This window comes from Epinephelus fuscoguttatus, linkage group LG1 (genome assembly GCF_011397635.1).
Source record: "Epinephelus fuscoguttatus linkage group LG1, E.fuscoguttatus.final_Chr_v1".
Lineage (NCBI taxonomy): Eukaryota > Metazoa > Chordata > Actinopteri > Perciformes > Serranidae > Epinephelus > Epinephelus fuscoguttatus.
Genome location: NC_064752.1, coordinates 5997492 through 6014997, shown reverse-complemented (window position 1 = coordinate 6014997; position 17506 = coordinate 5997492). Strand labels below are relative to the sequence as shown.

The 17506-nt window shown below is 43.5% G+C and overlaps 1 protein-coding gene across 18 annotated transcripts in view; it reads left to right on the top strand.

Moving 5' to 3' along the window:
• Nucleotides 1-17506, top strand: part of LOC125897175 (rano class II histocompatibility antigen, A beta chain-like) — a 35485-nt gene that overhangs the window by 16283 nt on the left and 1696 nt on the right. For 8 of the 18 annotated variants that reach the window (XM_049590351.1, XM_049590361.1, XM_049590390.1 and 5 more), the window contains 2 exons: nucleotides 915-1205; nucleotides 17143-17418. In XM_049590351.1, the coding sequence (XP_049446308.1) occupies nucleotides 915-1205; nucleotides 17143-17418 (567 nt within the window). Of the gene's footprint in view, nucleotides 1-914; nucleotides 1206-1731; nucleotides 2008-6501; nucleotides 7467-10331; nucleotides 10623-17142; nucleotides 17419-17506 lie in introns of those variants that run through there. The other 10 variants (XM_049590433.1, XM_049590417.1, XM_049590426.1 and 7 more) reach the window with 6 other exon arrangements.

The following is a 17506-nucleotide window of genomic DNA, read 5'->3' as shown; positions in this document are numbered from 1 at the left end:
TAGCAGCACCTAAGAGAGAGAGAGAGAGAGAGAGAGAGAGAGAGAGAGAGAGAGAGAGATTTCACGGGCCATAATACACACACTGAGCAATACAAAAGAACGACAGCTCACTGTCCATAACAGCACCCAGTGACACAGTCACTTGGTTGTCACTTGGTCCTGCAACGGCCCTCACTAACACAACACAACAACACTATCGACTATGCCCGAGTATAATAAAAATTAATCCCTGTACTGCGCCTATGGCAGGCTAATATATTGTTACTCACCACTACACGTCTTTACAGTAGAACGTGCGTCTGTTATTGTGATTGCTGGCAAAGGCAGCGATGATTTTATCTGCGTCCAGATCTTTGGTCCTCCTGGTGTTTATGGTCAAGTATGCCAGGTTATTGTTGCACATATGGCTACTGCTGTTCCTCAGGTATGTCTTCAAAGGCAGGAGGCGAGAGGTGCTGCACTCGGGCAGGACCTACTGTAAATAATGTATTATCAGGCACCCCATAATACATTATTTACGGTACGTTCGCTAATTGATGCATTAGCCTATTCATAGATAGCCTATTAATAATATGACCACCAGATAATGTCACACAATAGAACAAAAACAAAATCAATTTTATTAGCATTTCATGGGGGTGCTACGGGGGTGCTGTGGGCTTCTTTGGGGGTGCTGAAGCACCTCCAAGCTCCCCCCCAGCACCACCTATGTTCTTGGCAGCTTTCTGCTCTGCTGGTGTGGTGCTTGTGGTCACAGAGACACATTAATAAAAACAATATCAGGTGCCCTTAAAAACTTGGAGACAGGTTTTGTGGGCCGACAGGAAGAACAACATCTTGCCAATATCTTGTAATTTGATAAGCAAAGTTTGTTCATGCCGTCATTAAGTAAGTCTTGTGCCTTCTCCTTTCAGATTGTGCTGCTGATGGAAATGGATACTTCATATTCATTGACAACTGGTGTGCCAGGTACACCAGAGAGTCGGAGCAGGTGGAGTATCTGATTGATTGGCATTTAAATGAACAGTTTACGATGCGGTACAACAGCACAGTCGGGAACTGGACAGGCTTTACTCCAGCTGGATTAATCTTTGCATCGATGTATAATGAAAACTTATATGATATTAAGCAGAGGATACTGGAGAGGCAGCTGATATGTGTCGACAATACTGATTTGTTATTGAATGCAGTGGAGGAGAACATGGGTGAGTGATATGTGTGTCTCTTTAAATCATACACAAACAGAACTGAAAAAACATCATCTCGTGGTTTAAGAGTAGCTGTGCTATTTCTTGATAAAATGCCAGGCTTGACAAGCATGGTGGTACCAAACCTGGCAACCTCACTGTCACGACACCAAGATATAAAGTGCAGATCCATTCACCATTTCAATTTGTACATTGAAATCTGAGTGAAAATGCATTTTTTTTTTTTTTAGAAATCTTTAAATATCTCAAAAAAGTTCATATGCTCTGTTTGCCACAGAGTTTTTCTGCAGTAATCCAAAAGCCAGAGGAAAAATCCCATTGGCTTTTGGCGAGGGAACCAGGGCAACACTAACTTCCACCATGACCTACAGGAAAGGGTCATCCCAGTTATTCAGTTGTTAAATACTGATGAAACATATCAGAAATGTTCAAAGTAAACACTCCTCAAACAGTAGACACACATGCTGTTGGCTCAAAGATGGCGGCCATCTTTCAGTAAAAACTCTTCACCTTCTGATTTCAGCTGAACCCAACATCACTCTTACAGAGACCACCACCTCCAGTCACGACACCATGCTGGTGTGCAGCGCTTACGATTTCTACCCCAAACATATCAGGGTGACATGGCACCGCAACGGACAGGAAGTGACTTCAGGCGTGACTTTAACCGAGGTGATGACAAATGGAGACGGCAGCTACCATGTCCACTCTTTCCTGGAGTTCACACCTGGCCGACAGGACAGGGTCAGCTGTGTGGTGGAGCACATCAGCCTCAGGGAGCCCAAGATTTCTGACTGGGGTGAGGATGGAGCTGAGATTTTATTTTTGATTGGATCAGATGAGCAAACTCAAAGGAACTCCTCAACCTGGACCCTATTTCCCATGTTTTTGTGTCTCAGGGACTCATGGGAACAACAGTTTCTGAAATTGGTCCAGTACTGGGAGAGAGCGCTGCAGCTGTGAAACAGGCTGCAGTGTAACCAATTGACCTATGGCTAAGCCACACCCCCCTCCACTCACTTGGACAAAATAGGCCCGTTTCCACCGCAGGAACTTTGGGGTAAATTTACGGGGCTAGGGCTGTTGGTGCGTGTCTCCACCGCAGGAACCACCCCCGAAGGACAGAGCTCCGTAACATTTACAGGGGCTAAACAAGTCACTGCCTCATAGTAGGTACTCAGAACGGCCCCGATAAACTCCTGGCTGGGGCTTGGGGGTTACTTGGTGCTGATTGGATATACTCAAGGCGGAATGTGACGTCAAAAAGCAACAAAACAGCCGGCATTTTTAAAACTCAGCAGACGAGGGTTAGCTCATTCATAGCTTCCACCGCCATGTAAACAAACTCAATACCTGGTCCGTGAAAAACATAGTTTTTCCAGTGGACATTACAACATGATTGAGCTAGCAAAGCAGTTTTGTGTTGCTATGTGTGGTATTTATTCAGTTTTGGGAAATCACGATGTCTAGAAAGCATCAGTAACGTTAGCGGCTGCCGCTGACAGGGACAGCTAACAGCAGCAGCAGCAAAGCTAACATCAGGACGTCATCTGTTAAAAGCCTCCTGTTGTCAGAAACGACATGAAACTACTCCAGTTACCTCAATCATGTTGTAACTAAGACATCCGCTGGAAAAATATTTTTTTCACGGGCCACTTTGTGAGTTTAGTGAGTTATTACAGACACCGCTATCGGCTAACAGCTAACAGCGTCCCTACGCCACTACGTTGCCCCGGTCAAAATGGTTGCGCAACGATTACGTCATCCAGAGCCCGGTAACTTTAGAGGAACCTTCCTCCTACTCCGCTCTCTCAGTGGAGACACAGCGGTTGAGAGGGCTGAGTGAGAGGACGTTCCTGTAGTAGTTCCTGCCCTCAAATAGTACCAGGAACTTCTTCAGTGGAAACGGGCCTAATATCAACATTCAGTGACTGGCGCTATGGCAGGTGTCACAGTACACGGCATTTCGCAGGAGGCAATTGATGATTTTTGGAGACATAATGATCAGATGTCATTGAGAAGTAGCAAAAGGGCCTGAACTACGCATTGGAGGGATATATTCATCATTTTATTGTTGAGAAGGTCGATGAAAAGCTTAAATTACAAGACAAAATTTACAGGTCACAGTGTACGCTTGTGAACCGCATCTCGTTGCCGTCACCATCAAAGACAACAAGTTAAAGTACCACTGAAGTTAAGGTTTTTGGCTCAGAATATGAGAAAAGGATAACGGCCTTTTTACCATCTTTACCAAGAGTGTCTCTCCGTTAGTTTGGTGCTACAGTATTTACACTGAATCATTCAGCATAACGTTTGCCAACCTTTGTTATCTCTGCCATTACAGATAAGTTAATGAAGCTAAGCTCCAGAAGTTAACGTTAGCATAACTAGAGCTCTTTGGACAACAGCTAACAATGATGTACGATCACCAAAGTACAAAACTAGAACAAAATAGGCTAATGAACTCCCAGCAAATGAGGTGACATGATGAACAACGCAGCTAGGAGCTAACGTTAGGCTAACTTTAGCTAACGTTAGCTAGAGATGTTAAAGATAACTTTATATTTCTTTCCAGCAAAGTGACAATATGTTGCCCCAAACACGATGTTGACTTACCTTAGAACAGATGTAGACATCATTGTTAATCTTATTCACGTTGAGCTGATGTTGTGGTCTAACGTTACCACACAACTTTATCCAAAGGAGACACTTTTCTTGGTTGAGATGTGGTTTAAAGGGTAAAAAATACACCTCGTCACCCAGCCTCTCAGGATACCTTGTGTCAGAGTTGCATGTACCCCATGCACACCGTTTGACCATTTTTAAACTTCAAATCGCTGAAAAAGCTCATAAAACCGAACAAAACTGACTTTCTGTAATGCATTTCAATGGACGTCCAGGCAGAGAATGTCCAAGTGTATGGGAATGGCTATACGCACTGTGATTGGCTCATTACGTTTATGGGCGGGGCTTAGCCATAGGTCAATTGGGTTTGGTACACTCCGTCTATTTACCTCCATTACAGGTGCTTGTTTCTTGCCACTGACAGGCTCAGATCGTTGTTATAAGTCTCTTACAGCATAACCAACATATTCTCACTCCAACCTTGTCACATATCTACGTTTGATCAAAGAGTTTTCATCTGCATACAACGTGCAAGGTACCCTGGGTGTGTTGGTTGTTGACGTTCTGGGACATTGTGTCAAGTTCTACGTGTTACATGGATTGTCTTCTTTGAAAATGCGCTCTTTCAACAGTGCAAATCTACTTTTTTTTTCGACCACTGGGTTTAGACAACAAAAGCCTGTGGTCAGGTGAAGGCAAAAAGAATAAGGTTTGGCTTCATAATCTTACGGGGCAGGAACACTGGCCTTGCAGGTGAAAATCAGTGTTGGGAAGAAAAAATGAACTTCAAGCACTCATGCGGTTAAGCAGGAACTTGAATTAAGTTAAAAAGCCTTTATTCAAAAAAGCATGGCTGCTTACATTTAAACACCGACTGGTTTCGACCCTAAGGTCTTCATCAGGGTGTAAAAGAAAAGTCGGTGTTTGTTGGACCCATCTATCACACCTCCCGCCCACCCTACTTGGACTTTCACTGCCTTAACTTCCGTTCTGTTTTCCCCTGACACCACCGGCTACCATTTAACCATAACAGCAACTAGCTGCATGTCATGCCAACATTAAAGGTCAGTTTTGTTGTCTAACACCACAAGTCACAGCACAAGTGCCAAATTTCGATGTCTTTGGAGTGAGAATGGGTCGACATAGCAAAAAGGACTCTACAGAGAAATTAAGCGTTCTTCTGCACTTTTCGCTCGATCTGGTCTTTATTGTGTCCAAGTCTCGCTAAAGAAGTCTCATTCTGAAATCACAGGTACTAAAGTAAGAGATGGAGAGAGGGGTTTTTGTGTTGGAGTTCAGAGAGTGTTATCGTACTCTGATCTAACAGACTTTTCATAATGATGTAAGACACTCATCACAGCAATCTGAGCCTGTCGGTGGCAAAAACAAGAACTTTTAATGTAAGTAAAGTGACACGGCACACCTGCTCCAAGTGGTTACACTGCATCCTGTTTGGCTGCTTCCAGCTGTAGCACGCAACACGTCACACTCTGAAAACCACTGCCATCAGAGAGGGAAACAAATGGTACCACAATAGGCAACACAGGGGCTGAAATGCCAACAAAATACCAGTATTAGCTAAAAACATTAGATTTCAGCATGTCAGAGGATTATTCTAGCACCCTTTGTCTTCCAGAGAGAAAAAGATATATTGAAAATCTCAATATTGCTTGTCTGTCTCAGTGTCCTGTCTCCTTACCTTGCTCATTTCAATCAAAGGTTTATCTGTTTAGCAGCTTATAAATGTTTACTTCTGGGGTCTTTACCCTTTTAGTATTGCATCCCACCACACAGCAGCTTTTCGGCATGTTTCTGTTGTTGCCTGCAGACGTAAGGGACAAGGAGGCACCTTCACACAATACACAGTAGTGTTGTCACGATACCAAAATCTTTGTTTCGGTACCAATACCAATATGAATTTTGATACTTTTCGATACTCTTCGGTACTTTTCCTAAGGAAAAGTCCTTTTGGATACAGACCTTTAGAACAATAAATAGTAAGGGTGTAACAGTACCAAAAAAATCATGGTTTGGTAAGTACCTCGGTATGGACGTCACGGTTTGGTAACTCAAATGTTCCACCAAGTTTGTGTTGTCTCGTGTTGTCTCCCTTTGCGAGGCAGACTTTCTCTTGTCTTTTTCATGTGCGCCAGCTGCGAATGTTGATACAGGTGTTGTCATACACACCACTTGTGCAATCTGTGCTCCAATAGGAACAAGAAAGGTGTTTGTGTGCATAAATGAGTAAAATAAATTAACTAATTAATGAACTGAATCAATTTCAAAGTACCGGTATTTTCCAAATGCAGTATAGTACCGTTTGGAATACTCTAGTACCGCGGTACTATTTTAGTACCGGTATACCGTGCAACACTAATACACAGTCAATGAGGAGTGAGGAGTTGTTTTCCCCTCCGGTGGGGATGGGACTTTACTGCGTTCTTTCTCTTCACTGGATCAGTTTAAAAGATGTTGTTTCCATGAGTCACTTAGACACAAAAACATGGGAAAATATTGTCCAAGTTAAAAAATACCAGAGTTCCCCTTTAACTTGTTCTGGAACAATACAGCTTCCTTTTTATGATCAGTACAGCATTATTTTGTCATTAACAGGCATTGTGTATTCTGCACATATATAACAGATTTTTCTCTTGTCATTTTGTTGCAGACTTCTTGTTTAATCAGTCCGAGAGGAGCTTCGTGATTGGTGGAGTTTGTGCTCTGCTGTTGGGAGCAGTGATTCTGTCCTCAGGACTGATCCACTATAGGAGGAGACGCTCTGTAATCTGATAGAAAACCTGTTAAATCAGCCAGTCCTTCTGGATATTTCCAACCTGGACCTAATTTTACTCTCATTGGAAAAATAATAAACCCATACAACTTTATTTACATCACACATTTTATACAAAAACATGCAACAGAATGTGAGGTGAGAGGGATTCAAGCAGTCTCACATCAGCGTCTTTTCTATGAGTTGATGATCTTTGATCTTTCAAATGAAAGAAAAGTTTAAAATAAACACTGACATTAAGAAAAGAGAAAGAAAGCTGACAAACTAAAACACAGTTGAATCAGGCGTCTGTGAGGGGCTTGAAAAAAGGAAGAGAGGAGTCAGCTGAGGAATGTTACTTTCATTTTCTGGGTGGTGTTTAGTTTCAGCTTCATGTGAGAAGTCTGACATGTTTTCAGGATCCAAACTTTTTGAACTCATTAATAAAAGTTGTGACTTACTATGAAATGACCAGAGTTTGTATTCACTGACACTCTGAACTCAACAAAGACTCTCTATGAATGCCTCAACAACACAATAAAAAAGTTTTAAAGAGTGGATGCTGTTGTAAAAACAAATGAAACACATTGATGCATTTATGAAGAATGTTTCAGAATGATGTTGTTGTAGATGTTTATAAAAATGTATTTCATATTGCACATAATAATTTGGAGAAAATGTTGGACCGAACAGTACTACAGGATCATGTTCAGTAGTTTCAGTAACTGTAGTCATAAGTAAAGAATCACTCATGCACTGCACAGCGCTGGTCGAGAATCCACAACACTCTGGTCTGACTGTCTTCAACATGAAATGTTTCACGTTCCTGCTGTTTGTGTATCTTTTCTCTCGGTCTGTGGTCGGTGAGTAATTCTACTGTTGTCCATTATTTGATGTTTTAGGGCCACACAGCATGTTGGGGTTAAAATATTGACATTGGTATCCCTGAAAGTCAAATGGTTTTAGATAAAAGCTGTACAAAATATTTGAGGCAGTCTACAGTGTTGGAAATATATAAATAAGTGCGTCATACTATACTAGTATAATTTTGAGGTACTTGTCTTTAATGTCCTTGATGCATTATTATCGGTTTAACTACCAAGAGTCTGTGAAGTAGTTTGAATAAGCTCCACTTCAGCCAGCACTGAGTTCTTATACATTGAGTGCATTTTGCTGCTAATACTTGTGTTCCTCTAATTATGAATAAAAATATGAATGTATCTGTGGTGCAGTAGTTGTGCTGTGGCTTGCCACCATTTTGGCCCCGTTTATCCCTTCATCCCTGCTGCAGCATTACGGTCGTAAAGTCACAAAAGTGATTTAGAAACTCTAGTAGAATAGTAGACGTTGTCAATGTCCTGGCAGATTCGGGGCGTCTAATTTCCCCTTTTTTATTTTTGTGTGCATTTCAGTGATGTGAATGAGGAACTTGAACTTCAAAGCAGCTTTTTGCTCTGCTGGTGTGGTGCTTGTGGTCACAGAGACACATCAATCAAACTTGTCTTTAGTCTGGTAAATCACTGTGAGACTAAAAATTTTCCTAGTCGACCAATTGTCGTCATTTAGGGGCATTTGTTGACTAGTCGCCTGCATGTTTATGATATTAAGGTAATTATTAAATGATGTATTTTGGGCAGGCCAACACAATGCTTTGAGCTGAAGGTGTGAGAAAGAATAGTATCAGTAACATTGTTAACACTGTGCTACATTACAGAGAAATACAAAACCGTACTAATGACCCTTCATTAATATAGGCCTATATTTTATCTCCAAGTGCACGTCACACACTGAGCGAGCCGCCTGTTAATGACGCTGTGGGCTAATGGGCATGTAGCTACTTCCATGTTTCAGATGATACGTCATGTTTGTAGTCGACCAATGAAGATGAGTTTACATATCACCTTGGGTTCGTCCTTCACCTTCTCAAAATGATCCCACACTTTGGATTTCCTGCCCGACATGTTATTAACTAGCCTGTGGAATAACCGCAGGTACCAGCCCTGGAGATTAGGGGTCGTACACATGTCGCGTCTTAAACCGCCTGGAAAACACGAGGTCAGGCACTGGGCGCTACTCTTGTGCCTTTTTTTTTGTGCCAGCTTTCAAGAGTGTGGTGACGGGTTCCTTCTGAGGTTGCTAAGCAACCTTAACAAGCATCATATAGCCTATTTACCTGAAATCCTGAGTGCAGAGCTGATCTTCTTCCAGGAACTGTTTATAAGTGTGTAGGCCTATTGTCTGTGGGACAGATGTAAAGCTCTGTGTAGCCCTGCACTAATATGATCAACTTTTCCGTATTTATCAGACTGAATATTTACAGAAGAAGGGAAAGATATCTGTCAGCTGTGATTGGTTTGTATTGTGAGTCCTGTCTGACTGCTGAGCATGGCCTCTTCCTGTGTCTGTCCTTTCAAATTAAATTAAATGAATCAATGACAAATGAAGTCTTGCCGACTAATGACCTTTCTGGCCGACTAACATTTGGTCGACTGCTTGGGGGCAGCCCTATTTAAAGCACATGTTTACATTTTTTTAAAGTCTGTCTTAAAACAATAGAAAAAGAATAAGAGGATATACTTTATTAATCCCTGAGGGGAAATTCTTTTTTTCTCGCTCTGTTGTCATACACACACAGGCCCGTAATACACAAACATGTGCAAACAGGACCTATACATGCATTAAATGGAGAGATGTCAGAGTGAGGGGGCTGCCTCATACAGACACCCCAAGCAGTCGGGGGTTCGGTACTTTGCTCCAGGGCACCTCCACAGTGCCCAGGAGGCAAACTGGCACCTCTCCAGCTACCAGTCCACACTATTGGGTGCCCTTAAAAACTTGGAGACAGGTTTCGCCTGATGCAATTCCCTCTGTCTGTACGAAATATCATGGCAGTCCATTACAATACCGCTGAAGCAAAGTTTGTGCATGCCGTCGTTAATACTGATGGACCAAAACTGTCACAGTGTGCACAAAGACTTTCCAGCATGTGTTCCCAGCCTGCTTTCTTGTTGTCAACCTTGCCTTTCACTGACTCTCCTGCTTCGTCTGCTCCCTGGTAAACCACTTAGCCTTCTGTCCCTGACTAAGAGCTCTGTTTCGTGTTCCTGGTTTCTGTTTGCCTCTTCCCCATCGCTGTGTGGAGAAACTGCCAGTCAGCTCTCCGTTGTGTTTATGTACGTGTTCTGCAGCCTGTGATTTCCTGTGCTGTGGATTACCTCGCCGTGTGGCTGCACATTCTGCTTTTGTCTGTGCACTGCGGGATCCACTCATTACTGCTGGTTCATCTACTCCTTGCTGGATCTGACCAACATACAGTCAGCTCCTCACAGGTGTGTTGGCTTTTCTTAAGTGTTCACCGGGTATTGGATCCTCTGCTCGTCTGACTTCGCCTCCTGTCTGCTCTGTCACGGTACTGTTGTACACATTTGAGCTTTTTGCTGTTTGTGTGCATCCAGTGGACACCAGTGACTCACCTGCTCTATGCTTTGGTGTGCTACGCCGAGTGCTTAGTATTGGAACCTGGTCTAGGCTCTGAGCCAAGAAACTGACTCTAGCTGTTGTTTCACCTGCCTGCTCATTCTGTGTTTGACAAGCAAAACATTAAAGGACATTACAAACTTTTCTTGTCTGCCTGTGGGGCTACAATTGGGTTCTTACCATACCCGTGACAAAAAACTGTCATTATTTAGTGTTTAAAAAAGAGTAAGTCTTGTGCCTTCTCCTTTCAGATTGTGCTGCTGATGGAAAGGGATACTTCATTTACGCCGACTTCTGGTGTGCCTGGTACTCTGCAAAGCCAGAGCAGGTGGAGTATCTGGTCGACTGGTATTTTAATGAACAGTTTACGATGCGGTACAACAGCACAGTCGGGAACTGGACAGGCTTTACTCCAGTTGGATTAATCTTTGCATCAAAGTTTAATGAAGACAAGCATGACGTTCTGCAGAGGAAATTGGAGAGACAGCTAATATGTGTCAACCAAATTGGTTTGTTAATGAATGCAATGGAGGAGAACATGGGTGAGTGATATGTGTGTCTCTTTAAATCATACACAAACAGAACTGCAAAAACATCATCTTGTGGTTTAAGAGTAGCTGTGCTATTTCTTGATGAAATGCCAGGTTTGACAAGCATGATGGTACCAAACCTGGCAACCTCACTGTTATGACACAGTCACTATTCACCAGGATATAAAGTGCTGTGGTGGCAAAACAACTATTTAATGAACAGTTTAAAGAAAAAGTCTTCACACATCGGCTGTCTTTCTTGAGTTTTAATAAGCATTCATGAATGGAGACACTCACACATCAGTGAACGAGTGCCTAGCAAGTCCTCTCGCCCTGCTATCTTTATAGTTCCCATAACACATGCACATCAACAGTCAACATATGTGGCGCCTTGACATTCCTAAAACACAACATCTCTTGAGACTAACAAGGACGCTTGGTGTCTGAGCCTGTCTGGCTTGCAACCTTGGTGTCTCTCATTGCTGTCACAGTAGGGGTTAAATGAGCACAACACATCATACATCATAGCAATACCAAATACCATACATTATAGGTTAAACATGGTTAAAAACAGAATTTCCCCATCACATTCCACCCTTTTTAGCATTCTCATGCTAAAACGTCAGCCAAATGCCAGTACCACCTGTCTCCAACATGGGAGACAAAAACCCAGGCAGAAGTCACAGGCCACAAGCACAGGCAAGCCAAACATCCCCTCCCTATATGGCGAAGGAGAGGGTAAAAGACTTGTCCGTCTAACTACACTACCTAATAAGGGAAAAAACCTCTATATGATGAGGACAAAAAAAACCCCTTAAACTAAACTCTAAGGTAAAGCAAGATAAGCATAAATGAAAAATGTTATCTTTAATGAGAATACACAGTCAATAAAGGGAACACTGACTGTCATGCGAAAGTTTATATAAAAGTAAATGAAGATGAATAAAATGAGAAATAAAAATAAAAATAAAAAAAAATGAAAGTGAAAAGCAAAAGAAAAATGTGATTGCTAATCAAACTACTAAAGAATCAACTTTAATGATCAAAACATTTCTAAACTAAAACACATAAATGTGAATCAGAAGAAAAACTTAAAGCCGCTACAAGGAACTTTTAACTGGATATGCAAAAGTCTCTCGTTTCTGCTGATGTCTGTGCGTGACCTACAACAGCAAATGAGACCATCGGTGTGAAAATAAGCTATTTCTATATAGTGTATATCCATACCTTTAGGAAACTGTATCCGGGTCCGCCCCAGGTCGCTTCCAGGACGAAACGATTTACGGCACTCAGACGGTACGCGTCATCTTACCTAGCTGCTTACATTTATAGTGACTCTTATAAATAGTCGCTATTCCTCCTCCTCAACCCGACGTCCGCGGAGAGTTAAAATAGCAGCAATCATCGGGTAAAAGTTCTGTGAAAGCACTGGACTCACCAACAGTCAGCCACGTCTCAGTCACACAGAGAAAATCCAATCCTAGGGAAGTCAGGAAATCCTTCAGGATAAACGTTTTGTTCGCTAGCGATCTATCATTTACCAGCCCAATCCTGGCAGGAGCTGGCGGGTCCACGGCGTTAGCTGTCCGAGGAGCCACACACAGAGGCCGCAGGTTGCGCAGATTCACCCCGCGCCAGCGGGGACAAGGAGAGCAGGGGCCGCGGGGCTGGAACACCTTATCCGGGCCGACGACATGTACCAGCCAGGCGTCCACAGGGTCCAGCGAGTGCCGAGAAATAAAGAGGCGAGGCACCGCTCCATACTCAGTCCAAGAAGTCGCGGAAGTGCTTGCCAAACAGGCCTTCAGCCTTACCAGCTGACCGCTGTGTTTACCCCGGTGGCGGTGGCGCTTACGCCGGAGAGGTGGAGCTGGGGCGCGGCAGAGGTGAGCTGGGATCTCTGATAGGAGCGGGGGCAAAATTTTCCCGTCTTGTTGTTTCATTCATCCCCAAAACAAACACATGCGCGAGCCAGGTAAGCGTCTTTACGACAGCTCATGGGAAATGTAGGTTTCATTCCGGCAAAACACTACTGCTTTTGTCCACAGGGTCGCCAAAATCAACTCAACATGAAAGTTTAAATGAGTGACTCCTGCGAATTGTAAGGAGGAGTCCACAGATCCATCTGCACGTAGCGCCCTACAGCAGATGATACCATTGATGTAATCAAAAATCTCACACAGGGAACGACACAACACATAACAATGCATAGCACCAGCAGAACCACTGCGACAGGTGCAAACAGATGCATTAATGTCACTTTCCATCCACTCCGAGAAAACCAGGACCACAGGGCCATACCTGCTCCGAACTCAGTGTCACGGCTCTTCTTCAGATGTAGCAGATCATTAAGATGAGCAACCACATGGGTCATGTTATCAGTGATGTCAGGTATGTATGTACAGCAATCAGTACCCACAATGTGACAAACCCAGACCGTTCCACCTGCAAGCTTTCCAGTTCTTTCGTCTCAGATCTTTCACTACAACGTAGTCGCCTGCATTGAGATCATGCAGCTTCCCTTCCGCTGGTTTGGGCATGGCAGCTTTCACCTGTTGGTGGATTTCAGACAAAACAGAGGACAAGGTTGCACAATATCGTAACATTTCATCCTCGCAGTGACCAGTGTCTGGCAACTGCCTTTTAACGGGCCCAATCCCAGTATTGAGAGGTCTGCCAAATAAGATCTCAAATGGACTGAATCCATTTCTGCTCCTCCATCTAGCCCCTCATGTGCATCAATACAATAGGAAGAGCTTTTTTCCATGACATCTTAGTCTCCTCACACACTTTCACAAGTTTGTTTTTAAAAGTTGCGTTTTCTCTTTCACATGCCCCTCCAGAGGCTGGGTGATATGCACAATGGTGTCTCAGATCAATACTCACCAACTCACCAAGTGGACTTTCCCACCTGGGAATTATCAGAGTCATCAGAGCCTTCGCCATTTCTTGTAAATGATTAATGCTATTGCACACTGTGCCTTGATAAACTAAATAAACTAAACTAAAGGCAAGGCAAGGCAAGTTTATTTGTAGAGCACAATTCGTACACAAAGTAATTCAAAGTGCTTTACAGAACAAGAAAATGCATTAAAATCACAATACAAAATAAAAACATAAATAATCATTATAAAATGAACTTTAAAAGAGAAGAGTGCAGATAAGATCCTTTCAGTCGTATGCACAGTGAAATAGAGCTGTTTTGAGCCTAGATTTGAACATTGTCAGAGTAGAGGTCTGTCTCACATCTTCAGAAAGACTGTTCCAGATTTTAGCTGCATAAAACTGGAATCCTGATTCCCCATGTTTAGTCCTGACTCTGGGCACCAGCAGGAGGCCGGTCCCTGAGGTCCTCAGAGTCCGAGATGGTTCATATGGCACTAACATGTCAGAGATGTACTTTGATGCTAGGCCGTGGAGAGACTTGTACACAAGCAGAGCTGCTTTAAAGTCTATTCTCTGAGCCACAGGAAGCCAGTGTAGAGACCTGAGCACAGGACTAATTTGCTCATACTTCCTGGTTCTGGTCAGGACCCGAGCAGCAGCATTCTGGATGTACTGCAACTGTCTTACGGCCCGTTTGGAGAGGCCAGTGAGCAGACTGTTACAGTAGTCTAACCACTAGTATAGTAGCACAGATCACACATCTTTTGCAAAACTCTATGGCATAACTGGAAAACCCTCTTGTAAACCAGTATCACAGACCCAGGTCTGCGCGGTTGGGATTTACCAGTGACATGTGTGGATCACAGTTTTGTGACAAAATCAACTCATGCAATCAATCAGGAAGTTTCACCGAGACAGCACAATTAACATCATTCCAATACAACCAATCTAGCTGTAACCTATCCATGTCTTGTCCTGTACTACACCAGATGTCCTCATAATCACGGTCAGTGTGTGAAATAGGAACCATTTGTGCTGTACAGTGCAGGCATGTGACATCAGCATGTGTGTGTGTGTGTGTGTGTCTGAGAGCTGCAGTAACACAGAGACAGAGAGATTTGTCTTCCACTCGCACACAAACTGTCCCTCAGCGTTTTGGAAAAAAACAGAACTTTCCTTCATTTCATTCACTCTCCTCACCTGAATGACTTCAGGTGTACAAATCAAAACAATCCCCAACATACACATGAGATCTCGTCCCATCAGATTGATGGGGAATTTGTCAGAATATAAGAATGAGCGTTTGAAAGCCTTCCCTGTCTCAGAATCAAAACAATTCAGCGGAGCAGTGTATTTTTCAATAATCGCTACTCCAGCAACCCCAACTGTTTTCTGATATCTCCCACTTAGTTTAGGTTTAGCATTCGGATGAAAATCACAACGTCTTATGACTGATTCTGTGGCCCCGGAATCCACCGAGAAAGAGAATTCAACACCTTTAACTGACAGTGTGTATCGAGGCCTCCTTTTTGTATGCCTCCGCTGAAAAATCAGCCAGTATATTGCTACGCTCACTCTCTCTCTCTGTTCAGATTCAAGGTGCAGAATCGCGTCAGAAACAAGCTCATACTCTGCATCAGTCATGATGTGCGTGCTGTGTGTTTCTGTATTTGTGTTAGTGTCAGTGTTCTCACGTGTCTGAAGCGCTGGTTGGTTTTCCAGGCCAGTGTAGTTACCAGATTCGTCTGTCCTCGTGCTCTCACCACATAGTCAATCTGACTCATCTGCCCCATTTTTTTTCTTGTTGTTTCCCCCTTTATGGCAGTTTCTTGCCCAATGTCCCTTTTGCCGCACTTGAAGCAACGGTCATTGTCTTTTTGTCCTCCTTTTGACTTTCCTCAATTTCGGTCCGTCCACCATATTGCTTGTCTCAGGCGGTATAGATAAGCAGAGACAGTCTCATTGTCATCCTGCTTAACCGCCACCACTTCAGCCCAGTCCAAACGAACAGGAAACTTCATTTTCAATCTTGTCATCAGCCGAAGAACAATGTCTCTGTAAGCAGCGCTGATTCAGAGAGGCCAGCTGCTCCCTCCGGTTCATGGTGTTCAACATACGGTGGGGGCCGTACAGGTGGAGCCGAGTCGAGGTCCGAATCCAGCTTCAAACACTGCACCGGGAAACCTTTGGGGCCCTGCCTATGCTTGGCTTCCCTCGTCCAACTACTAAAAGCTGACCAATCTGCCTGGAACTTGACCTTACCTCCAAACTTCCCTTCTAATCCACTTCTTTCTAAGTCTGTCAACCTCACCTCTAAAGCCTCGGGCTGTTTAACACACTGTTCTCGGAAAACAGCACATATTGACCCACAGATCTAACTGAGCCACGCTCTCCTTTCCATAATTAATCTCCATAAACCTCATGTTGGGAGCACCATAATCAGGCTCAATTTTCCCCTTTGAGGTTGTGCTCTGTCCAGACCCCATTGCAATCAAACTCTCAGTTTTCTTAGTAGTATTAGAAGTAAGTCAAATTTGTGGAAGCAAAAATCAATCTCAAAAAATGCACAAACTTATCACTTTAAAGGATTTTTTCCCCCTTTTACCCTAAAACGCGCACGCAAAAAGGAAATAAAGAAAAAGACGTGTTTCACTCACTCTGTCTGTTCCACTTTGATAGCAAGTGTCTCTACTTCTCCAACCCAGACAGCTTCTCACCACCTTTTCTTCCACCTTTAACAGCTGAAATAATCAGGTGTCGTGTTAGGTTCCTAACCTACACTACTTTAGGTCCCTGACCTAAACCAAGCTCACCACTTTTCCTGCACTCCACTTCCCAGAAACGGTGCCTGGCACATCTGCCAACCTATCTCAGTAGGTGGAAAAGACTTTTCCTGCGCAGTCCTCAAAACTCACCAGAAAAGACAGTGAGGTGTTGACAGCCACCAAGTTCGCTGGACCCCAACGGTGAAGGGAATCCCAGTTTTCCAGACATCAGGCCCTCCTCTCAACCTTCCTTTGTGGGGGAGTTTGAGGTGGTAAGAGCCTTGGCTCTTGCTGTGCGCACAGTCTTCACACCTTCATTCCAGAATTCCAGAATCCGCTCACAGATGAGGTCCCTTCGTGGTCGCCAATTTTGTGGTGGCAAAACAACTATTTAATGAACAGTTTAAAGAAAAAGTCTTCACACGTCAGCTGTCTTTCTTGAGTTTTAATAAGCATTCATGAATGGAGTCACACACATACAACTGCAACAGTCAGTCAGTGAACGAGTGCCTAGCAAGACCTCTCGCCCTGCTATCTTTATAGTTCCAATAACACATGCATATCAACAGTCAACATATGTGGCACCTTGACATTCCTAAAACACAACATCTCTTGAGACTAACAAGGACACTTGGTGTCTGAGCCTGTCTGGCTCACAACCTTGGTGTCTCTCATTGCTGTCACAGTAGGGGTTAAATGAGCACCACACATCATACATCATAGCAATACCAAATACCATACATTATAGGTTAAACATGGTTAAAAACAGAATTTCCCATCACAGTGCAGATCCATCCACCTTCTTTTACACAGATTTTCAATTTTTGCATGAAATTTCTGAGTGAAAATACATTTAAAAAGATTTTTGATTTTGATTTCAGCTGAACCCAACATCACTCTTACAGAGACCACCACCTCCAGTCACGACACCATGCTGGTGTGCAGCGCTTACGATTTCTACCCCAAACATATCAGGGTGACATGGCACAGCAACGGACAGGAAGTGACTTCAGGCGTGACCTCAACCGAGGTGATGACAAACGGAGACTGGACCTACCATGTCCACTCTTTCCTGGAGTTCACACCTGGCCGACAGGACAGGGTCAGCTGTGTGGTGGAGCACATCAGCCTCAGGGAGCCCAAGATTTCTGACTGGGGTGAGGATGGAGCTGAGATTTTATTTTTGATTGGATCAGATGAGCAAACTCAAAGGAACTCCTCAACCTGGACCCTATTTCCCATGTT